The following is a 25,903-nucleotide window of genomic DNA, read 5'->3' on the forward strand; positions in this document are numbered from 1 at the left end:
GCTTGTGAGATGCCAAAGCGGAGGACTCTGTATTGTAGGTGAATTACAGACAAGGTTGAGTCACTGCTACCCTTAGATATCTGATGAAGACATATGGGTACGTGATATTAAGCGTCCTCCAGGTCTATTGAGGCCATCACACAATCCCTGGAGAGGAGATTTATAGTTGACTCAATGCTCTCCATGCAAACATTTTTGTAGGTCAGATAAAGATTTAATCTTTTTAGGTTTATAATGACCCTGTGTTTTACTCCTGGTTTGTTCACGAGGAAGAGAGGGGAATAAAAGCCTTGACCTGTCTCTATGCTTGGAACCTGAATTAGGACTCCTTTTTTTTTTTATGAGTGACAGGACTTCTAATTCTAGGATCTTTTGCTGCTCTGGGTCCCTTAGGGCCCTTGTGGGAAAAAATCTGTCTGGGGGAAGAGACCTGAACTCTAGTACGTACCCAGTTTTTAGGATTCCTAGAATCCAAGGATTTGCTGATATTTTCTGCCAATCCTTGAGAAACAGGGAAAGACGACCCCCCCACCAGACTCTATGGCGTCATTGTTGGTCCCTATTTTTAGGGTCCTTCTGGGGCCTGAAGAGAAAGGACTTATTCTTCCTAGTAAATCTTGAGGATCTAAAGTCCTGTCCCCTAGGGTTAGGTCTTTTATTATTAGGCCCTTTGGGACAAAAGGAATCTCTTGCTGGTCTTGCTTGTGCAGGGAACCCCTTCTTGCTATTCAACACTTTTTCCAGCAGGTCGTCAAGCGGGGGTCCAAAGAGATAATCTCCCGAGCAGGGAATAGTGCACAGCTTCCCTTTGGATCCAGTGTCCCCTATCCAGGTTTTCAGCCAGATTGCTCGTCTAGCAGAATTTGACAGGGCTGCTGATCTGGCGGAAAGGCGTACAGAATCTACTGAGGCGTCTGCCAAGAAATCTGCGGCCTTGGAAAGTGTAGGAAGGGAGGCTAGGATCTGATCCCGAGGGGTCTTGTCTTTTAGATGAAGCTCCAATTGTGCGAGCCAAATTTTCAGAGATCTGGCCACACAAGTGGCTGCAATGCCTGGTTTAAAGGCCCCTGTAGAAGCTTCCCAGGTCTTTTTTAGATAGAAGTCGGCCTTCCTATCCATAGGGTCAGACAAGGAGCCTAGATCTTCAAAGGGAAGGGAGTGTTTCCTTGAAATCTTAGCTACTGGAGAATCGAGTCTAGGGGTGTTATCCCAGTCCTTGCATACCTCGTCCTCAAAGGGATACTTCCTTTTGAGAAATTTAGGAATACCTGCTTTACTATCAGGATTTTTCCATTCTCTTTTAATTAGGTTAGATATGTTTCTATGGATGGGAAAGGTTCTATTCTTCTTAGGTCCTAGGCCTTGAAACATTATGTCCTGGACAGACAGAGGTTCCTTAGGATCATCTATGTTCATAGTAGTCCTTACCGTTTTAAGGAGTAGGTCTATGTCCTCAGTTGGGAACAAATTCCTTTCTCCCTCATCCTCACCTGAGGAATCTAAGGAGCTGTACTCCCCTTCTTCATCTAGTTGAGGATCCTCCTCAGCTGAGGAATCAGAATCCATCCGGCCAGAAGAGGCAGACGGAGGATCTTTTTTCCTCTTAAGGGACTTTGGTGAGTTTCTAACTTCAGCCCTCACAATATCCTTGATACTTGTGGCTAAGTTTGTAGACTCTTCTGAGATGATGTTGTCTAAACATTTCTGAAAGCCTTTTGTTATAGGATGATGCTAGTTTCTTTTTACATATAGCACATTCCTTGTTATGGGCCTTATCCTGTTTTTTCTAGGACAATCTCTGGCCTAAACATATGTACAAAAGAAAGGGAACAGTATTTAGTAAGGAAGAGGTTTTTTTTATCTTATCCCACATTCCTGGCGTCCTCAAGTACCGGACTGGAGGATTGGCATCCGAGCGGTCAGTGCGTCCTGGGGCTTCTCCTGGAGTTTCCATAATGGAGGAAGACGACTGGAGTGAAGCTCCTGCTGTTTTAGGCATAAATAGGCCATGCATTGGCTGGGAGGCCCTCAGCTCCGGAACGCTGAAGCACCTCCTCCCCGCATGGGTCACCGGAACCACCGCCTCCTGAAGTGTTGGACGCATCACCCAGCCGGAAGTGACGCTTCGCGGCGACCGGAAGTGCCTGTGAATGCGCCGGAAAGCCGCCAACGCTGGGCATGGTCCAGCTGAGCTCCCCGCTAGAGGAAGGACCAGTGTGGACCTTAAACCACCTCCGTTTGCAGGCTGCAGGAGGGAGGCGATGGACCGGGAGAGGAGGGAGTACCTGTACCAGACTCAAGGTTGCTCCCTCCAAAGGAGACTTGTACCTTCCAGAGCACCCCTTGTGGAATAAGGTAAGACCTTGCTAGGGGGTCTGCAACCCCTGGAGAAGTGCTTTTCCTCAGGACAATCCTTCCATCCGGAGGACAGGAAACCTGACTGGTCGTGTGGAGAGGTGTGTCCCTTTTTTATACCCTCAGGTTTCCTGTCCAGTGGATGGGACGTCTCTCCAGGGGTGCGGTTATAGGTGAAAGGGTAAAAAACGTAATACATTTCATTTTAATAATTGTTTTTTTTTTCTAATCATAGAAAACTCTTCTAAAAAGCAATAATGTTTAATTTTACAGCAATTTCCGTAACCAAGTAGGCAGGTCAACTTTAAAATACGGTATCAGAGCAACTTTAGAAGTGAGTGGGTGGGGTGTGGAAAAGAAAAAAGAAGAGATGCTCTCTGCATTAGTACAATTAAAGATTTTACATAAAATAATTCAAGAAATGGTAGAAATAGTAATCTTTTATTGTATATTAGTGCTGCCAACACAGACACGCGAGATCTCTCCCCCAATAAATCATGATCTGAAGCCTATGTTGATTCCACGTCAGCATTTACATGTAGGGCTTGACGTTATAAATAATTTTGAGTTACGTGGTGCAGATCAAAGACATCTACTCAAAAGGGTCCATTTGTCAATTCTTAGCCAGAGACCTGGGCTTTTATACAGGTGTCTTACAGATCAGACACAAAAGGGGTATTTTCCAAGTTTCCTGTTGCTGCTAAAGATTTATTTCCAGAGACAAACTTCTTTGCAGCCTAGAATAAAGGAAACATAAAAATAAATAGCAATTTGTAAACATGACAAAAAACAAAAAAAACTAGAAATAGAATTTAAAACCGAATTTGGTTCGAAAAATTCTATGTTCCATGTACGGCATATACTGCAGGAAAATCTCCAGACAAGTTTAATGTAAAACCCTGATGTACACAGCTGCATGCCATATAGTTAAATACATAAATAAAAAATGATTGCGCAGTTTCTGGCGAGATTCCATAGTTAAATATCCTTTTCAATACACTGGAGGAAAAAATAAATAATAAAAAAAAAAAAGAAGCTGATTCAAACAACATGTACCTATGACTCAAGTACGCTTTTGGATTATTTCCAGCCCATTTTAGGCTATGGATACCTTCTGCACATATATGCCAGGAGCCCTTCCCTCATGTGAACATTGCCTGAGTAGTCTAGAACTTTAAACCCCATACAACCAGAGCTTTGGTCCGGAATGACCAGATATTTTTTTTACGATTTAGCAAAATAATTTAAAAGGCCATAAGTATTTTATTTCTTGGGCTTCCATATCATTTTTCTTTTTTTTTTAATGCAGTTTTCCACTGTTACGTGTGCATGCATAGTAGCCCCAGTTATAGATAGAAAAAAAAAACAACGCTCCCTGTGGTAACAGTCACACCGAGCTGATCTGGGTCTGCTAAGGGGGCTTGTCCAAGATTAAATGACTGTTAATGCTTGTCATTTATAAATGTAAATACATTTGTAATATACTTACATTTTCCAAAGTGGCCCCGTTTCCAGATCCGGACGTGGGGAACTTGACGGGTGACGTCACTCTCTGCACTGGCTCCGGCCGCTTTGTTGATCTTGAATTCTTTGCCGGGTATACGACACGTCACTTGTGACGTGCCATGTATGGGCTATTCTGTTTCACAGCCCGTAACGTGCATGCGCTGTCACTGCTGTTCTTGCGGTCCCTGCTGTTCTCGAGAGAACAGCAGGGGCCGCGCATGCGCGTTACAACAGAACAAGCGCATACGCGGCACGTCACAAGTGACGTGTCTTATGCCCAGAAAAGAATTCAAGATCAACAAAGCGGCCAGAGCCAGTGCAGAGAGTGACGTCACCCGTCAAGTACCCCACGGCAGGATCTGGAAACGGGGCCACTTTGGAAAATGTAAGTATATTACAAATGTATTTACATTTATAAATTACATGCATTAACACAAAGTCATTTAATCTCGGACAACCCCTTTAAGCACTGTGTAAGCTGAAGTGGAGAAAAAAATTAATTACGGCTTCTGTCATCTCACAAGGTCCCTGTCTTTTTTAATATCACGTAATATTTGAAAGAGGACTTAAATGATTGAAAACTCACATTTACAACATCAGCACTGGCCACTGCATCGATCATCTGGATGACGGCAGCTGGCGATGAGTAAGAACCGGATGCCTATGCCTGGGAGCCGATCTCGTTCAATAGCCCAGAGGAATTATCAACAGACAGCAGGTAATGTGATTTCAGCTGGTTCCTGAAATGACATCAATTACTTTCCTCACCATTTTCAAAGATGAACCACTTGGTATGACATTGCATTATTGTGTTTCAACGACTAGACACCATTTACCAAGGTGTGCATTCATTTGACAATGAAGCTTTTTATTAGGCTTTCAGTGAGGCCACCTTCACATGAAGGCATATTTTTGTCAGTATTTTGCAAGCCTGAACAAGTCTATTATAAAGTACGTTCATGTCCTCACTCCTGGTTTTGGCTTACAAATACCGATACAAAATAAGCCAGATACAAAATAAATACATCTAAGTCCATAACCCATCGGCACCCCGCAATCACGGCGATGATGTGCTATCAGAGGTAGCACTGTCCCACTGTAAAATCACTTAGGTACTGCCATTGATACGGAGCACAGCGCCCCAGAGATTGCTCCAATTGCAGCCCTTGATTCCCGGTTTGTTACAGCTGACACCTGCTGCTGGTCAGCTCTTGAGCCCGTTGCCATACAGTTAAAGTGCTGGGCGGGAACTACCTTCTGCCAGCAAACATTGATCAGTCACTATACTATATCTAGCCACATATTGTACCTACACAGCCGCACTGTCTCTTATTACTCACTTGGCTCTTGTAATATCAGCCTCTGTGACACTGCCTTGCGAAACAGCTTTTACCTGGTTAACGGCAGCTTTAATCACCTAAAATAAAAAAAATACAGGAGGTTTTAGAACATGTAATTATAACTAGAAATACCATTAGTGATCTATCCCATGGATCCCACTGCACAGATATCACTTTCTACTGATATATATATAGTTTGAAGTCCAGAGCCAAGATTTGCTCATGGGACATGCGCTGTTAATGCATGTCAATAGTAATAAACACTTTAAGCAGCAACACTTAATAAATAAGTTTTTTCCCCCCTTACATCAGTTGTTGTGGCAGCATGAGATATAGCATACACTCCAAAAAGACCAGAATCTGAGTAGCTGGCATTAAATGCAGAAACCTAAAAAAAAAATAAAGATTCAGCTCAAATAAGAAACGTTTATTTGTACAGGAGATTTACAAAGTGTGCGTCAGCATAACACACTGACAATGAAAACAGTTGTGATCACACCAGTGAGATTTTCACCATAAACAAAGTGCTCACGATTTCCCCTCCTTCAGCTTTATACTTACGTCAAAGGGCTGATTAGTTGCCTTGGATATGGCTTGAGACAATTTGCTGGTAGTGTTGCTTCCCCTCTTGATGTAAGGTCCTGCACCGAGGACGTGCTGGAGCACACTAAATGCATTTGCTTCAGGGCTCCCTACAGATGCCCCTTCTACAACAACAGCAGTATGGACTAGATCGTTTCCATTCTGCTCTCGGATCTCACCTGGTGGGAAAGATCAAATCAGGTCAATTTTGTTTACCTGCTTCCTCAGATTTAGGTCTCACGGCCGTATTGAACCACCCAAACAAGTATATGAGTCCTTACTATATCTCCTTCATAGATAGATATTTTTCTGCTGGAAGTAATGCTTCTAGGGCGGAACGAACTGCTCAGCACATGTGGCACATGACGGCATGGCACAGCAGCATACTGATCACCTTCAGCTCTGTATGGCCCCAGTGTGCTGTCGTACCATGTCCTGTGTGCAAGAAGCCTTATGGTCAGCATGGCCAGTACCACTACCATTTGGTTCAATTTTATTTTTTTATTGGCTGTATGAAGACATATGTACTTTGTCCACAGTAATATACAATTGCCTTGTTAACAATTTGTTTATTTAGGTGCTCCCATAGCGTGCAACCATAGCAGCGAGCAGAGGCTGAAATACAGCTGACCCGAGAGGGCAACATGCAATATTTTGGCTGTGGATCGCAACAAGATAAAAGGCTGGTTATAAATTCCTTCACCCGGCATAAATTATCCATGTATAAATAAAAAGGGAAATAAAAACCTGAATCATAAAAACACAAACCTCCACGATACTGAGCCTTCACAGAGGCAAGACCAGCACCACTTCTGATGTTAAGGAATTGCTCTCCAACTTGTTTAAGGACAGAATGACTGACACCTGAAATAGGACATTGAACAATTAAGAGGTCTGCAAAACTGGTATTCTTACTTTAACCCCTTAATGACTAAGCCTGTTTTGCCCTTATGGACCAGGCCAATTTTTTCAAATCTGACATGTGTCACTTTATGTGTGTACTTTAAAAGCAGTGGTAAAATGTGGTCGATACATTCAGCGTTTATTTGTGAAACAGCAAAATTGAGAGAAAATTCGCAAAAATTAGCATTTTTCTAAATTTAAATGTATCTGATTATAAGACCGGCAGTTATACCACACAAAATAGTTACTAGTTAACATTTACCGTATGTCTACTTTATGTTGGCCGTTTTTTTTTTTATACATCCTTTTATTTTTCTACGACGTTACAAGGCTTCGAACTTTAGCAGCAATTTCTCACATTTTCCAAAAAATTTCAAAAGCCTAGTTTTTTTTTAGTGACCAGTTCAGTTTTGAAAGCCTTCTATATTAGAAACCCCTATAAATCACCCCATTTTAGAAACTGAACCCCTCAAAGTATTCAAAATCGCATTTAGAAAGTTTCTTAACCCTTTATGCGTTTCACAGAAATTAAAGCAAAGTAGAGGTGATATTTACAAATTCCATTTTTTTTTTGTTGCAGAAAATCCATTTTAATCCATTTTTTTTTGTAACATAGAAGGTTTTACCAGAGAAACTCAACTCAATATTTATTGCCCAGATTCTGCAGTTTTTAGAAATATCCCACATGTGGCCCTAGTGTGGTAAAGAACTGAAATACCGGACTCAGAAGCAAAGGAGAACCTAGTGGATTTTGGGGCCTCCTTTTTATTAGAATATATTTTAGGTACCATCTCAGGTTTGAAGAGGTCTTGTGGTGCCAAAACAAAGGAAACACCCCAAAAACACACCATTTGGAAAACTACACCCCTCAATGAATTTATAGCAGGGTATCTTTATTTTTTCCAATAAAACATAGACATTTTAAACTTTTACAAGACAAAGGAGAAAAAGCACCCCAACATTTGAAAAGCAATTTCTCCAGATTACGGCAATACCCCACATGTGGTAATAAACTGTTTGGACACACGGCAGGGCCCAGAAGGGAAGTAGCACCATTTGGCTTTCGTAGTTCAAGTTTTACTGGAATGGTTTTCGGGTGCCATGTCGCATTTGCAAAGCCCCTGAGACCAAAACAGTGGAAACGCCCCAAAAGTTAACCCATTGAGGAATAGAGTATAGTGAGCATTTTGATCCCAAATGTTTTTTTGCTGATGGGAAACAGCTGATGTCAGGTATTATAAGTTCACCTCCATTGTTCTAGCCTGTGAGGGGTCTCAGTGAAAAGACAACCACAACGAGAACTTCTAACAGCTCTATGACACTTTAGGGGTTGTCTATAACTCTAGGTACACTTTAAAGGGCAACTAAACGTTCAAACTTCTGACATGTCACAGTGACATGTCAGAAGTTTTGATTGTAGGGGTCTGAGAACTGAGACCCCCACCAATCGCTAAAATGAAGTGCTTGTAATCGCTGAGCCGCTTCATTTCTGTTTGGCTTTATCCGGAAGGTCGATGTAGCGGTGTACGGGCTCATAGACTTTCTATTGAGCCCGTACTCCACTACCTTGATTTCCAGAAATAGCCTAAACAGAAACTAAGCTGCTGCATTGTTTTAGCGATTGGTGGGGGTCTCAGTGCTCGGACCCCCACCAATCAAAACTTCTGACATGTCAGAAGTTGGTTGAACGTTTAGTAAGGTCTCATGCACACGGCCGTGCTCGTAATCACAGCCCGCGATTGCGAGCACGGTTGACCGTCGCACTTTCGTGTCATGCTCCTATACAAAGTATGGTAGCAGGGCCCATAAAAATCGAAAAGTAGGACATGCTCCATAATTCCCGGCACGGACACCCTTCCGTAGCGATCAGGAAAGGTGTCCGCAGCCAATAGAACCGGGCGGGTCCGTAATTGCAGACCGTATTGTGGCCCGCAGTTAGAGCTTTTTTTTTACGGTCGTGTGCATGCAGCCATACCCCTTCAAGATTATAGTTATTGTTTCATTCAGAAGCATCAAAAACTTGTTCTGCCTGCCGCACTGAATTGTCCTCATAATACCCACCTAATCCAACCAGTGCCATTCTTGAGCTTGTAAAGTGATTCTGTACAAACTGCTGGAGCTGCAAAAAAAGTTGTTCTTTTTATTTAAAATTATATTTTTAAGATTTACTTCACAACAATTAATCGGTATCTAGAATGCTTTAACACCAACCACGTCCATTTATATACCTTTGTTTTTAAATGAGTCAGTATAAAATAAAATATACATTTACTTTAAGTTATTACCTCATCAGGTGATACTTTTCCAATTCTGTAGTCGGGACAAAACAAGGAGTTAGCCAGTGCATTGCGGTAAGATGCTGCATGTAGGTTTTCCAAGACACCTGTGAATAAACAATACTACGTAACCACAGACATCAAGCACAAACTGTATGTAGCATAACTAGAAGTATTGTTTGATAAAATGTAATGTTAATTTTCAGACAACGGGGCAGATTTATGAAAACTGGTGTTTCACAGAGTAAGATGACGCATCATCCACCCCTCCAATCAGATAAAATCAAAGAAATACATTCTCACCTCACCATTCCTCTTCATGCCGCGGCTCATTCAAGGTATGGATGCTGGGCACTCCACGTCATCAGCGTTGTAGGTGACGCAGCATTGATGACGTTTAGGGAGTATGATCTAACAGAATCTAATAAGTTCTCATACATTCTTTCAATTTGTCGTCATTTTTGGACGGTCATTATAATTACACCCTTATAAATCTGCCCCAGTGTTTTAATTTGTCTACTACTTACCGACTTGTGGGTTTTGATAAGCCAGAGCTTTATCAAGCTTTATTCTGCTATTAACTTCAGACACTTCCCATCTTCTAAATTCAGGGGCCGTAGTGACATTAATGAGATATTCCATCACAGTATCACTGAAACAAATTACAATAATTATTTTGCTTTGCTTTCAGAATCAGTTACTCGTCATACTTATTGCGTGTGTGTTTCTTAACCCCTTAATGACTAGATAGATTTTTCTGTTTTTGCCTCTGCATTTCAGCAGCCATAACTTTTTTATTTTGTAATGAACGTGGCTGTATGAGGCCTTGTTTTATGTGGGAAAAATAATATTTATTTTTTTTCCTACAGTTTGGAAGTAGAATTTTTTTTTTTTACAGCGTGAATATAGGAAAAAGCGATTCTCCACAGTTTTTCTTGTTTATTTTTTTATCCCGTTCACGTTTTACACTAAATAAACTGTTAAATTAATTCTTGAGGTTATTAAGGTGGTGTAGATAAACAATACGCGTTTTTATGTAATGTAGGGGGCAATAAAATATATTTTATGCAAAATAATGACTTTTTTTGGGACATTGTTTTTTATATTTTTGTTACGTTCTTTCAATCCCATTAAGGGATAACTTTATTTATAACTTTAGTTTTTTACTTATGTATTTGCATACTCCTGTATGCGAATACATCATACTGTGTCACTATGACACAGGCTGCTGTTAGGGCAGCGCAGTGTGCCCTAACAGCAGGCAAACCAAACAGACAGCCCTGGGGTCCTTTCTAGGTCCCCAGGGCTGACTGCAGAGGGATTTGACCACGGAATCAATGTTTTCCGACCCCAGCTGCATTCAGCAGGCTGCTCTAAGATCAGGAGCTGTAAGTTACAGCTCCTGCTTAGAGGTTGAGTGCTCACAGGAGCGCTCATCAGCCTCTTCTACAGCGACGCCAAAAGACGTCGCTGTAGACGAAGCACCTGCACCGCCTGCCGTCAAAAGACGGAGGGCGGTCGTTAAGGAGTTAAAGTGATTACAAAAATATATATATCTATATAAACTCTTCTACTTTGTACCCCCCCCCCCAATTAAACACAGGGGCAGGTGGGCACGGTGCTCTGAGTGGCCGTGAGGAGAATGGAGTTACTTACACATAGTCTCTCAGACATTCCACAGAGTACACAATGTTTTCCCTTGTAGATGTTACACTGCAAACAAAAATTTTTAGTTATCTATCTTAATTTATACGTAAATTCATCACATAGCCTTATTGTTACAACTAATGACGCATTCGAGCCATACATTTACACCTTGTATACGTAGTTTAGTGGGGCAGAATAATCAATGTGTCAGATTTAAAACTAGTGTGAACATGCCCTGAAAACCGTTGCAGATGACTCGCTTCATATTTAAATAGGCTGCCATTTTTTTGGACCCTACACCATTTAGGGCATATTCTGTGGAACCAAGAATGGTTAAGATAGGAGTACTCTTTCAGCCTTAAAGAGAACCTTTCACCTCACCATACATGTGCAGCATGTAATGGGGAGGGCTGCACAAACCCTGGGGCACTTTACATTTGCACATATATGTGGAGGTGAAAGGTTCTCTTTAAATGCTCATCTACAGGACCGGTCTTCTTTGCAAGCTATGTTCCAATAAAAATTACACATTTAAAACAAACCTCAATCCTGCACCAGCAGCTTCTAGTCCTCGTGTTATTTTAAAAGAGGAGGCTCCCTTTGTAGTCTGAAAGAAAACGGACCAAAAATTAACTGCAGGCCAAATATCTATGCATACTTTTAACATTGTTAGAAGTATTGTACTGCCACCACAAAATACTAGAATTTTACAGTAATTGTTGCATTTTTATTACAAATATGTGCAAGTTGTCTGAAACACTGAATTTACAAAATGTACACAATTTCCCATCCACTAAAAGTACTGACAATGCTAAATATATAGACAGGGGTAAACAAACTACAATAGATTGCAAATGCCTGGTGAATACATTTACATAACACTAATTCTTTAACCCCGTTACAACGAAGGACGGATATATCAGTCCTATGCAGGAGCTAGTTCCCGCATAAGGACAGATATATCCGTCCTCCGATCGCGTGGGTACTGCCACTGTACCCACGTGATCAGCGGCAGGAGCACGGCTGTTATACACAGCCTGGCTCCTGCCCCAACTGCCAGAATTGAAGCGCTCTCCGATCCCGGAGTTTAACCCATTAAATGCTCTGTCACCCCCGCAAAAAAAAAAAAAGGTCTGCCTTCAGCAATTGCCTATTAGGCCATGGTGGTTTTATTTAGTATGTGTCAAAACAAACACATGCATAGTATCGCCGCGATCCTAACGACTTGAACAATAAAATTAATACATTAATTAAACCGCCGGATGAACGGCGTCCAGAAAAAAAAAAAGGCGAACTTATTTTTTTTCTCCCACTCTCCACATAAAAATAAAAGCTAATGAATAAGTCCCATGTACCCCAAAATAGTACTAATGAAAACTACACCATGCCTCGCAAAAATCAAGCCCACATACGGCCACATTGATGGAACAAATGAAAAAGTTACAGCTCTTGGAATGAAGCGATGCAAAAAACAAGTACATTTTATCTAAAAGGGTTTTCTATTGTGCAAACCTATACATATTTGGTATCCCCATAATCGCGCCGACCCATAGAATAAAGGTAACATGTTATTTACGCTGCATAGTAAACGGTGTAAATTTATAACGTGAAAATCAATGCTGGAATAGCTGCTTATTTTCATTTCTCTCCTAAAATACAGTTAATAAAAGTTAATAGATATATTATATGTATTCAAAAATGCAATTGAAAAATACAACGCGTCCCGCAAAGAACAAGCCCTTATACAGCTATGTCAATGGAATAAAAAAAAGTTACAAAATAGGAATGCGACCGTCAGAAAACAAAAAATAATCCTTGGTCAAAATGGCCTGGTCATTAAGGGGTTAAACTATAATATTTCCCACCTATCCACAGGATAGGTGATAAATATCTGATCGGTGGCGGTCCGACCGCTGGGACACAAACTGGTCCTGAGAACGAGCTTACTTGGCCGTCCCTGTGCTCCTTATATAAATGGAGAAGTACTGCACATGCTCGGCCACCGCTTCATTCACTTTCTATGGGGCTGCCAGAGATAGAGTCGGGCAGGAGCTTGGAAAATTAATGGAGCAGCGGCTGAGCATGCACAGTACTACTACATTCATATGGGGCACAGAAGTCAGATATTCATCACCTATCCTGTGGATAGGTGATAAATATTGACTATTTAACTGAGCAAATATACTTCTGTAAATAGGTAGGAATAACACGTGTTACAACTTTGTTTTGTTTCAGCTTAAACAGGTTGTTCAGTCTTAAAGAGGCTCTGTCACCAGATTATAAATGACCTGTCTCCTACATAACCTGATCGGTGATGTAATGTAGATAACGGTGGTTTTTATTTTGAAAAACGATCATTTTTTAGCAAGTTATGAGCAATTTTAGATTTATGCTAATTAGTTTCTTAATAGACAACTGGGCGTGTTTTTACTTTTGACCAACTGGGCGTTGTGAAGAGAAGTGTATGACGCTGACCAATCAGTGACCAATCAGCCTCATACACTTCTCATTGTTCCAGCCCATCTTCTTTCACTTCACAATCACGCTGGGCTGGAACAATGACAAGTGTATGAGGCTGATTGGTCAGCGTCATACACTTCTTTTCACAACGCCCACTTGGTCAAAAGTAAAAAACACGCCCAGTTAGTCATTAAGAAACTAATTAGCATAAATCTAAAATTGCTCATAACTTGCTCAAAAATTATCGTTTTTCAAAATAAAAACCACTGTTATCTACATTACAGCGCCGATCACATTATGTAGGAGATAGGGCACTTATAGGCTGGTGACAGAGCCTCTAAACACTGATCAGCCGTAACATTAAAACCACATGCCTAATATTCTGTATGTCCCCCTCCTGCCGCCAAGTCAGCTCGGAGCAGAGGCACGGACTCCCCAAGACCTCTGAAGGTGTCCTGTGTTATGTGGTACCAAAACGTTAGCAGCAGATCCTTTAACCCCTTAATGACCGCCGATACGTCTTTTTACGGCGGTCATTAGTGGGCTTTATTCTAGAGCGCCGCCAAACTACGTCGCTGCTGTAGAATAAAGTAAACAGAGCAGGGAGCCGTGAAATCTCCCTGCTCTCAGCTGCCAGAAGCAGCTGAGGGCTGGGGGCGTCCCTGCTCTGCCGGGTGAGATCGATATTAGTATCGATCTCACCTGTTTAACCCTTCAGATGCGGTGCACAATAGCGAGCACCGCATCTCAATGGTTTTGGAGAGAGGGAGGGAGCTCCCTCTCATCTCACTGACACCCGGCGATAAAATCGCCGAGTGTCTGTGTCTTCTATGGCAGCCGGGGGTCTAATAAAGACCCCCAGGTCTGCCTGCAGCGAATGCCTGCTAGATCATGCCGCAGGCATGACCTAGCAGATGCCTGTCCGTTTTAAACGGACAGGCAGTAATACACTGCAATACAAAAGTATTGCAGTGTATTATAATAGCGATCGGAGGATAGTGAAGTCCCCTAGTGGGACTAGTAAAAAAGTAAAAAAAGTTTAATAAAGTTAATTAAAAAAAAAAGTGAAAAAAAAAAAAGAAAAACCCAGCTTTTCCCCTTACAAAATGCTTTACTATTAAAAAAAACTACAATAAAGCAAAAAAGTTACACATATTTGGTATCGCCGCGTCCGTAACGACCCCGACTATAAAGCTGTTACATTATTTAACCCGCACTGTGAACGCCGTAAAAAATAAAATAAAAAACAATGGAAAAATTGCTGTTTTCTGTTAATCCTGACTTAAAAAAAATGTGATAGAAAGTGATCAAAAAGTCGCATCTACTCTCAAATGGTACCAATAAAAATTGCAAGTCGTCCCGCAAAAAACAAGACCTTATACAGCTATGCCGACGCAAAAATAAAAAAGTTACAGCTCTTCGAATGTGACAATGGAAAAATCTAAAAAATGGCTTGGACATTAGGGCCCAGAATGCCAGCAGGGGGAAGGGGTTAAGTTCTGTAAGGCCTCCATGGAGCAGACTTGTGTTTTCAGCACATCCCGCAGATGCCCGATCAGATTGAGATCTGGGGGAATTTGGAGTCCAAGTCAACACCTTGAACTCTCATGTTCCTCAAACCATTCCTGAACAATTTTTAAAGTGTGACAGGGGCATTATCCTGCTGAAAGAGGGCATTGCCAATAGAAAATACCATTGCCATGATGGGGTGTACTTGGCCTGCAACACAGTTTAGGTAGGTGGTACGTGTCGAACGAACATCCACAAGAATCTTAACAGGTTAACCATGTGAAACACTTACCAGGTTAGATGCGAGGCGTAGCACATGATTAACACCCAAGTTGTTGACATTTTCAGTTCTGCTTCCGGCCTTTACAAATACTCCAATTTTAGAAGCAGGGGAGTAGTTCTCTAGAGATGCAATTACTAGTCCATTTGGCAACTTCGTGATCTGTAAAACCCAAGCACAATGTACATCTAAATATGCAGCCTGTTAACCTTGAGAAGCCACCTTTAGAGTTCATGCACATGACTTTATGACATTAGCTCCATACTAGTTCCTGGGTGCTTGTGTCTATTTAAAAGAGTAAAAACAGGCTTTAGGACATATCATAATGCACAGATTTGCAGAGGTCCCACTGATCTATAGGATAGAGCGGATTCACTTCTGTCTGCCGGCGGATAGCATGCTGCTAATGTGCATTCTCGGAGTTTGGGAAAGTGCAGAGAATAAACCATCTAATGAGACTTCCAACTGGGTAGATGTCCCACGCCAGGCTATCTTCATATTGCACTAATAATTTTGCGAGAACACTAGTCACCATTGGCAAGACCTTTTACACTGCAGCAAATTCTACTGATAAAGGGAGTGTAGAATTACAAAGGGGGTTACCGATATGTAATTGCTATGTATGTGTGTGCTTATATACACATACACACTAAAATCTGGTCTGGCTTTTCATCATCATCATCATCAACTGAAGACAACACCTTACTTACCTCAAGCTCCTCGGGCAGAAGACGTGCACCTCCAGCAACTTCTGACTTTGCGGCTGCTGTTGCAGAGTACAGCCTTCTCTACAAGAAAGAACGGTAACAGTTACTTCATATCTTAAAGCTTCCATTATGGTGAAAGTAACAATATTATATTAATCAGGTATACAAGGAATAACAGGCCCAATTCACACAGAGTATTTTGGCGCAGATTTTGACACTGAAACCGCATCGGATTCAGCACTAAAAAACAGCCGAATATGCCTCCCATTGAAATCAATTAGCTACTCTCGGGGGGAAAAAAAAAGCGACATGTCTTTCTTGCCACGGTTTTGGCTCTGATCTCCCATTGAAAATCGATAGGAGGCAGAAAAAGCGTTTTTTTATTGCGTTGTGAGCGAAAAACAGCGCAAGGAAGTGCAGGCAGCTGCCTGCAAAATATTGTGTGAACTAGGCCTTAGGAATCCATTCTTGGCTGTTACCGGTAACAGTACACAACCTTGTCATTAGATATATCATTTAAAAAGGGGAAATCCCTAGAATCAACAGTTATCGCCTATCCATAGGGTTTTCCAGGGCTTTCATATTAACGGCCTACCTTAAAATAGGCCATCAATATCAGATCGTTGGGGAGTGGGATGACACCGCACCAATCCGCTAACTGAAGAATCCGCGGTACAGCTCTGTACATTTGGTACTGGCTGTGTCTGCTATTGCAGCTGTCCTATTCACTTGAGTGAGCTGCAATACCAGGCGCAGCCACTATAGTATGTATAGCGCTGTGTCTGGTAAACAACGGGAACGCAGTGCAGCTGATCGGTGGGGGTGCCATGAGTCGGATACCCACCGATCTAAAATTGATGGCCTAAGAATAGGCAATCAAATTTAAAGTTACGGAAAATACCTTTAAATGGGTTTTCCCGAGATAAAATGAATGTGTTAATGTTTGTCATTTATTAATGTAAATACAATTGTAATATGCTTACATTTTCCAAATTGGTCTCCGTTTCCAGATCCTGCTGTGGGGTACTTGACGGGTGACGTCTCTCTCTGGCCGCTGTGTTGATCTTCATTTAATTTCCGGGTATTTGACACGTCACTTGTGGCGTGCCGTGTATGGGCTGTTCTGTTGTAACGTGCATGCATGGTCCGTACAACAGAACAGCCCATACACGGCACGCCACAAGTGACGTGTCAAATACCCGGAAGTGAATTGAAGATCAACACAGCGGCCAGAGAGCGACGTCACCAGGCAAGTAACCCACGGCAGCATCTGAAAACAGGGCCAATTTGGAAAATGTAAGTATATTACAAATGTATTTACAATAAATTACAAACATTAACCCCTTAACGACCAAGGACGAAAATGAACGTCATGGTCGGCTGCTAGTTCCCGCACCATGACGTTCATTTTCGTCCGCATTTCAAACTGTCACTCTGTGTAAACACAGAGTGACAGACCCGCGCTGACAGTTGTCCCCGACAGCTGAGACATCAGTCTTGCCGGACAGCGGACCATCGCCGCTGATTTCGGCAGTTAACCCCTTAAGTGCGGCGACGGATTGCCGTCGCCGCATTTAAGTGGTTTGAAGCACATCAGCAGCCCCCACGAAGTGATCGTGGGGGCTACCGATGCTTGTCACGGCAATCGGAGGTCAGATAATGACCTCCGGGTTGCCATGCACGGAAGCCACGGAGGAACAGCCTCCGGCCGTTCCTCCTCTGCTTCCTGTCAGTGTGACAGTCACGTCACAATGACAGAGTACATTACACTACGTGTGTAGTGTAATGTACTCTAGCAGCGATCAAAGCTGCAAGACTAAGTGTCCCCTAGTGGGACAAGTTAAAAAAGTAAAAAAAAGTAATAAAAATGTTTTAAAAAAAGTGTAAAAATAAAAGTTATAAGTTCTATAAACACTAAATGCTTTTTTTCCCTATAATAAGACTTTTACTATAGAAAAAAAATGAACACGTTAAAAAAGTACACATATCTGGTATCGCCGCGTTCGTAACGACCCCAACTATAAAACTATAATGTTATTTTCCCCGCACGATGAACACCCCAAAAAAAAATCAATAAAAAACTACGACAGAATTTTTTGGGTCACCACGGCTCCCTAAATAAAGAATAAAAAGTGATCAAAAAGTCGCATGTACCCGAAAATAGTACCAATAAAAACTTCTATCCGTCCCGCAAAAAACAAGCCCTTACACAGCTTTTTTGACTAAAAAATTAAAAAATTATGGCTCTCAGAATATGGTGACACAGAAATTTTTTTTTTTATAAATAAGTCATTTTATTGCGCAAACACTAAAAAAAAGGACCAAACCTATATACATATGGTATCGCCGTAATCGTACCGACCCGCAGAATAAAGTAAAAATGTCACCTATAGCGTACGGTGAGCGCCGCAAAAAGAAAACCTAAAAAACGGTGTCAGAATTCCTGTTTTTTGCTCAGGATTGCAAAAAAATTGAATAAAAAGTGATAAAAAAAAAAATCACATGTACCCCAAAATGGTACCAATGAAAACTACAGATTGTCCCGCAACAAATAAGCCTTCACACCACTCTATTGATGGAAAAATAAAAAAGTTATGGCTCTTGGAAAGCGGGGAGTGAAAATCTAAAATATGAAAGCAAAAAATGGATCAGTCCTGAAAGGGTTAATTCATTTCTAATGAAAAAACGTATGACCACATGTGGGGTATTTCCGTACTCGGGAGAAATTGCTTTATAAAAAAATGGTTGTTTTTTTCCTCCTTTATCCCTTGTGAAAATGAGAAAATGCAACATTTTAGTTGAAAAATGTTGATATTAATTTTCGCGCCCTAATTCTAATAAACTCTGCAAAAGACCCGTGGGGTGTAAATGCTCACTATACCCCTAGAAAAATTCCTTGAAGGTTTTTCCAAAATGGGGTCACTTTTTGGGGGTTTCCACTGTTTTGGTCCCTCCAGTGCATTGCAAATGCGACATGGCACCGAAAACCATTCCAGCCTAATCATAAATCCAAATGGCGCTCCTTCCCTTCTGAGCCCTGCTGTGGGTCCAAACAGCAGTTTATTACCACATATGGGGTATTGTCGTAATCGGGAGACATTGCTTTACAAATGTTGGGGTGCATTTTCTTCGTTATTCCTTGTAAATAATAAAAATTTCTATGTTGTTTCAGAAAAAAAGTACATTTTAATTCTTACAGACTAATTTCAATATATTTAGCGAAAAACCTGTGTGGTCAAAATGCTAACTATACCCCTAGATAAATACCTTAAGGGGTCTAGTTTTCGAAATGGGGTCGTTTATGGGGAGTTTCTATCATTCTGGCAGCTCAAAGCTTCTCCAAATGTACATTGGGGCCTAAAACATTTTCAAGCAAAATATGAGTCCTGAAAGCCTCCGGGTGTTCCCTTCCTTTGGGGCCCTGCCGTGTGTCTAAACAACGCATTAGGGCCACAATGTGGATATTTTTGAAAACAGGAGAAAGAGGGTGATAGATTTTGGGGTGTGTTTCTTCATTTTCATGGTCGCTTTACAAAGAAATCGGTCTTCAAACAAATACTTTTATGAAAAAAGTGAAATTATTATTTTTTTCACCTGATATGCATTAAATTTAGAAAAGAACTGTGGGGTCAAAATAATTACTATACCCCTAAATAAATACCTTATGGGGTCTAGTTTTCTAAATCGGGTCGTTTATGGGGAGTTTCTATCATTCTGGCAGCTCAAAGCTTCTCCAAATGTACATTGGGGCCTAAAACATTTTCAAGCAAAATATGAGTCCTGAAAGCCTCCGGGTGCTCCCTTCCTTTGGGGCCCTGCCGTGTGTCCAGGCAGCGTATTAGGGCCACAATGTTGGTATTTTTGAAAACAGGAGAAACAGAGTGATAGATTTTGTGGTGTGTTTCTTCATTCTCATGGTCGCTTTACAAAGAAATTGGTCTTCAAACTGATACTTTTATGAAAAAAAGTGAAATTATTTTTTTTTCCACCTGCTATGTATTAAATTTAGCAAAAAACTGTGGGGTCAAAATACTTACTATACCCTTAGGTAAATACCTTAAGGGGTCTAGTTTTCTAAATGGGGTCATTTGTGGGGGTTTCCATCACTCTGAGACCTATGAGCCTCTGAAAACCTGGCTTGGTGCAGGAAAACAAAATGTACTTCAAAATTTATAAAATTATTATTCAATTTGTAAGTCCTCTAAATTGCTGAAAATTTATTTTATTTTTTCAAAAGTGCTGCCAAAATGGAGTAAAGTGATAGAAATATATATTTAATTAAAAAAATTGTACAGTATGTGTGTACATATGTGACATATTGCAGTTAAAAATAGGGGAAAATGGTAATTTTTACAAAATTTCTTCCATTTTTCTATTTTTTAATTAATTTCCGCAAATCGTATCAGTCTACTTTTACCACTAAAATAAAGTACAACATGTGACGAAAAAACAATGTCAGAATTACTTGGATATTCAAACCTTTCACAGAGTTATTCTCTGATAAAGTCACACATACCAGATTTGACAAATCTGGCTTGGTCATTAAGGTACAAACATGCCCGGTCATTAAGGGGTTAACACAGTCATTTTATCTTGGAAAACCCGTTTAACATTTGGGGCACAATAGGCAATGGGGTAGATTTATCAACAGGCATGATATAGTCCCCCAGTCCTATAGTAGCATTGATCCCATTCCCTCCCACACTTATTCTTCACTTTCAGTATTTGAGCCAATAACAGAAGTCGTCTCTAAGCTCCTCTCTTCTGCTCGTCCTACCTGCATTCATGATACTATTCTGTCACACTTCATCCAGTCTCTCACTAATCACCTAACAAAAATATTTAACCCTTCCGTAACCAAGCCATTTATTGCTTTGTCATTTTCGTTTTTCACTTCCCTCCTTCCAAGAGCCAGAACTTTTTATTTTTCCGTCCATGGAGAGGTGCGAGGGCTTATTTTTTAAAGAAGGAGTTGTAGTTTCTATCGGCACCATTTAATGTACTGAAAAATAAAATTCTTTGTGGGGTGGAATTGTAAAAGACAAAAAAAAAAAAAAAAAAAAAAAAAAAAAAGATTCCTCCATGGTTTCGTATTTACGGCTTCAACCGTGCGGTAAAAACGACAAGTTAACTTTATTCTGCGGCTCAGTATGATTACAGTGATACCAAATTTATATATATTATTTTAGCACTTTTACAGAGAAAAAAAATAAAAAAACGTTTTCGGTCGCTATATTCTGAAAGCCATAAGTTTAAAACAGCAGTTTTGGGGTTTTAAATTGTGTATTAGTTTAGACTTTTACGGAAGCGGCGATGCCAATTTGGTTTCTTTTTTTACATTATTTCAGAGGAAAAATGGGGAAAGATTTTATTTAACTTTTAATATTTTTTACTGCTGAAAACTTTATTAAACTTTTTCCCCACTTATTAGTCCCCCTTGGGGATCTGAACCAGCGATCGTTAGATACACTGCAATACTAATGCCTGTTATCGATCACTAAGCCGACAGTCCCGCTGACCTGACGGATACAGATTTCAACGCACCATACAGCTGCTGTGTATACAGGATACAAAGCAGCTGTTTTTGAAAAAGTAAACAATTTTTAAATAGTAATTACAAAGTTGCAAACACACAGATACACTTATTTTTTTCAAAGGTATACATTGCCTTTAACAGAGGCAGAGAGAAGGCAGACCTGGGTGCCTTCATTAGGGCCCTAGGCTTCCATGACAACCATCGTCACCCGATGGGCTCTAGGATGGGGCAGCCCCCCTCTTTCTAACGGCTTAGGTGCTATTGACCGCGGCATCTAAGAGGTTAAATGGCCAGGAACAGCTTGATCGCCTTCATTATTCTTAGGGGTTCTGTTGGAGACCATTATTGTGATGTGAACAGAGCCTTAGCGACTCCCATATTGCGTGGGACTGTTTCACTCCACAAGCAGCATCACGCTTCCTGAAAATCAAACCACCAGAGGAAGAATTGTGCAAATATTGAGAGATTTCTGCTCTGAAGCCACCAGTATTATTAAAGGACGAGTGTCGCGAAAAAAAAATAATTTTTTATATCAATTTGCTTTTAGTGTTTTATTAAAAAAATGTTTTATTTATTTGTGTTTTCATTTTTTTTACTTTATCTTGTCTATGGAGGCTGCCATTTTTTTTTCCATGTCTGTAGGTGTCGATTAACGACACATACAGACATGGAATACGGCACATACAGCCCCATAGTGAATGCGAACGGGGCCCGTTCCATTCACTATGGTGTACACCGTCTGTGTGGGAACGGCGCATGCGCCGCTCCCACACACTCTAAATTGAAGGTCTTCGACCGAGCGACGTCATTTTCTTGTGGACCGGAAGCCGCGGCCGGACAGTAAGATTACTACTTCCGGTCGCGGCTTCCGGACTTGTGCACTTGGAGCGGAGGGAGCAGACGAACCGGAGGGAGCGGCGGCGGCAGGAGCAGGTAAGTTAGGTCTGTGTATGTACGTGTTTTAGTGTGTGATTACTACTGTATGTAAACCTACCACACTGTGTGTTAGCTCAAAAAATGGCGGCACACAGTGTAGGAGGATTGAACATTCAATCCCCTCGTTTCTCCCGGCACTAGCCAGAATAAAGGAGGGGGGATTCTGTGAGCTCACTAGAGCGAGTGTGTATTCTCAAATTTTGCAGCATAAAGCAATGTGGTTGCTTTATCACATGCCAATGCTGCAATTTTGGGAATTGCTCCATCTAGTGACCAACATTGGGAAATATAAATTAGAATCTAATTATAATATTTCCTGACTCGTGAAAAAAATTAGAACAATGTTTAATCACTTATACACTAACTGTTTAACAAAAAAAAAAAAAGACATTCCCTTTAATGTAGGTCAGGGCTGCAATACAGACAGTAACTCAGGACCAGTGCAATGCTGTATAGTTACTAGTAAGGTTGTTTAAATCTGTGTTGGCCCTTCCATTTTTAACAGTTCCGTCAAACTTAACGGAAACTAATGCAAAACCAGATGCCAAACAAACGGAAGGTACACTTAGGCTATGTTCACACGGAGTATTTTGCCGAGTTTTGACGCGGAAACCGCGTCGCAAAACTCGGCAAAAACGGCCCGAGAACGCCTCCCATTGATTTCAATGGGAGGCGTTCTCGGGCCGTTTTTGCCGAGTTTTGCGACGCGGTTTCCGCGTCAAAACTCGGCAAAATACTCCGTGTGAACATAGCCTAAGTGTACCTTCCGTTTGTTTGGCATCTGGTTTTGCATTAGTTTCCGATGGGAGGCGTCAGCGTTAGTTTCAATGGGAGGCGTCAGCGTCTTTTTCCAGCGAGCAGTAAAACTGCCTCGCGGGAAAAAGAAGCGACATGACCCATCTTCGGGCGCTTCCGCCTCTGACCTCCCATTGACTTCAATGGGAGGCAGAGAAAGCGTATTTCGCGCTGTTTTATGCCCGCAGCACTCAATGGCCGCGGGCGAAAAACGGCGCGAAAATCGCCGAGCAGGGAGAGGAATATCTGCCTCAAACTTCCAAACTGAATTTTGAGGCAGATATTCCTCCTACAAAATACTCTGTGTGAACATAGCCTTACAGTTCTTTGACAGATCTGTTAGATGTGCTAAAAAAAAAAAAAAAAAAATACCTTTCAGGTTTCTTTTTCAGTTTCAGATACGGTAAAAAATACCAGGAAGAATAGCGCAGCATTCTGCGCTATAGTTTCCTGTAAAACCAGACACCCTGACGAAAACCATTGAAGTCAAAGGGTCCCGTCAGCCACCAGTGGGGTCAGTCATGCAGCGGAATCGGCACTTCCAATGGTCTGCTCCTCTGACAGCTGAACACAGGTGTGAATCCAGCCATAGAAAGGCAGACTATGCTGTTTTCGACAAAAAGACAGAAACTTGACTGAGGAGCCGAACGGAGCATAAATTAAACTAAAAAAAAACCACATTGAAATTGGTGGATACTTGGACAATTGCTTTCCCTCTTTCAGTTTCCATACATATCAACCTTCTTCAACTTTTCATTAAAAAAAAAACCACAAAACAAAGAACACATTAGCAGCAGGGACAGGTAAAAAACTCAAATGTATTCAGAAAAAAAAATACACCACACAAACTCAGTACCGCCAAGTAAAAGATGCCGGGGTTTGTAGTCTGGTAAAGACATCAGGAAGTGCAGTAGCAGCAGCCTGTAGTGCAGATGAGAGGAGCAGTCACATAGGGCAGCGGGGTCACCTTCACCGTGCCCCGGTCATTCTCACACACAGCACCGTGTTCCCCTCCACCAACACCCGCACTGAGCCCCTAACACACCGCCGAAGAGCCCGCCTGTCATCGGGGGTAACTGGGTGCATACTGTTAATATATACTGGGGGTGAAGGCCTGCGCTACCCTCCGCCTCCCTCCATTATAAATAACTACAGCCCTAGACATAACAGCCCCCGGGCCGCAGTATGAACACCGGGTGGAGGGACAGGACGGTAACACGGGGACACGTCCTTACAGAGAGGTACCGGGCACTGCTGAACAGCTTCATGACCGCGCTCTCTCCTTCAGCCGCTGACAGGAAAACAAGATGGCCGCGTCCGCTTACCCGGCATGCCCAGCGCCGCCCCCTTTCACTTTAACCCTGTCGCTGTGTGGCTCTGAGCACTGTCCCTCCCTCACACACGTAGTCTAAGGTCAATAAAGTAAGGGCTTTGATAGTACTACAACTCCCAACAGACTACTGTCTGCAGTACTGTATTACTGACCTTTGCTGTGATTCTTTACAGTTAGTGTAGTACATGACTGATCTTACATTGTAGGACAGGTTATAAGGACACATTAGGAGCATATGATCCTATGATGATCTACGTCTGGTTCGGTAGAACCTCGTGAGGTCCTGGTATTGCGACCGTCTGAAAACCTAAGTTTACGGCAGACTGCACCTGTCGATAATCATCACTTCAAATCCTTCACCCCGAAATAGAAACAAAGATCCACAGCGATTTACACACCGCGATTATTGTACTTTATGATCACACGGTAAATATTAGTATACGGGGGTCACATAAAATGCTAGTTCATGTACTCGCAATTTGTCAGGTGCAAAAACTCCAATCATATTGCATGAATTGCGTCATCGTGCAGCGCAAAAAGAAAATACTGCGATTAAAGGTGTGTCTTAGGCTTCGTTCACATCTGCGCTAGGGCTCCGTTCCGACGTTCTACGCTACTACGCAGGGTACTACGCTATTGTTTCCGTCAAAACGATGGAACCCTTGCACAACGGAGACAAACGGAAACCATTGGCACCGGATCCCTATGGTTTCTGTTTGTGTCAGTCAGGGCTCCGTTCCGAAGGAAAGCTCAGACGCAACGTCGGAAGGGAGCCCTAGCGCAGATGTGAACGAAGCCTAAGTTGTAAATACTTTTACAACTCACACTGCCGATTTTCTCTTGTTGCCAGGGAACAACGCAGCCAACAATCCAGTCAAGTAGCATGAAAATAATAACTCGTTAGGGCGAAAGCGACCCTTTGTTAACGGCTCTTTGATTTGGCTCATTTAGAGGGGGGCCTTAACAGATGACCCCCTCCTCTATGACGTTCACATGCCCTAATGGCGTATGGAAAGGAGTTGTCTTGGTGAGTTTGCTTATAGACAAGTCTTTCACATATAGAATTATACATTTCCTATGAATTTTATAGCACCAATGTAACGTCTATGGCCACGGCCCGTCGTTCTGACTTACCCCTCGACAGCCATGGAAATGTGAGTTCCCTGCAGCGCCACCCCCCCGTGAGGTGCCGTCACTCACTTCCTGGTATCGAGACCGTCTCCCGGAGTGCGCGCGCGCGTGTACGGTCTTAAAGGGCCAGTGCACGCATAATTGCAGGAAGTCTGCAATCAAGCCCAGAATGTTACTGGACTATAAAAAGGGCTCTGCCCCCTTGTTCTTTGCCTGAGCGTTGTTTGTTACCCAAAGTTTCTCTTGCAAATGGTCTCCTAGTGTCTTCCAGTTTCCAAGTGTTCCCTGTTCCTGTATCCCGTGCTATACTGGTCAAGTGCCGTGCTGAGCTGTTGTCATGTTGTGCTGTATTCCACGCCTGACGTCTACCTGCCGCCTGGTCCCAGCCGAGCCTGCCTTGCTACTGTCCGAGTTGCCACAGGTACCCTTTCTGGACTATAGACTCTGTACTATACCTGTTTGGCCAGCTGCCACCCCGCTACGCGGTACGGCCCAGTGGGTCCACACCCCGTATCGTGACAACCAACATATTCTGCATTGATTTATCAATATAATTGCGCCATTTTTTTTGGTGTAGATGCCTTGAAAATAATGGAGTTTTAGATTG

General features: G+C 42.0%; 1 protein-coding gene across 1 annotated transcript; it reads right to left on the reverse strand.

Annotated features, from left to right (window-relative positions):
• Positions 1-2,777: 2,777 nt before the first annotated feature.
• On the reverse strand, positions 2,778-24,176 carry UQCRC2 (ubiquinol-cytochrome c reductase core protein 2). The gene is made up of 14 exons (XM_075830230.1): positions 24,068-24,176; positions 15,569-15,646; positions 14,871-15,020; positions 11,152-11,216; positions 10,619-10,675; positions 9,490-9,614; positions 8,972-9,069; positions 8,748-8,805; positions 6,552-6,647; positions 5,763-5,962; positions 5,509-5,589; positions 5,202-5,278; positions 4,448-4,601; positions 2,778-3,092 (listed from the first exon to the last, which is right to left on the reverse strand). The coding sequence occupies exons 1-13, from the start codon at positions 24,098-24,100 to the stop codon at positions 4,523-4,525; spliced, it is 1,197 nt and encodes a 398-aa protein (XP_075686345.1). The 5' UTR covers positions 24,101-24,176; the 3' UTR covers positions 2,778-3,092; positions 4,448-4,522.
• Between the last annotated feature and the right edge of the window lie 1,727 nt (positions 24,177-25,903).

Source organism: Rhinoderma darwinii, chromosome 6 (assembly GCF_050947455.1).
Source record: "Rhinoderma darwinii isolate aRhiDar2 chromosome 6, aRhiDar2.hap1, whole genome shotgun sequence".
In the NCBI taxonomy this organism is placed as follows: Eukaryota; Metazoa; Chordata; class Amphibia; order Anura; family Rhinodermatidae; genus Rhinoderma; species Rhinoderma darwinii.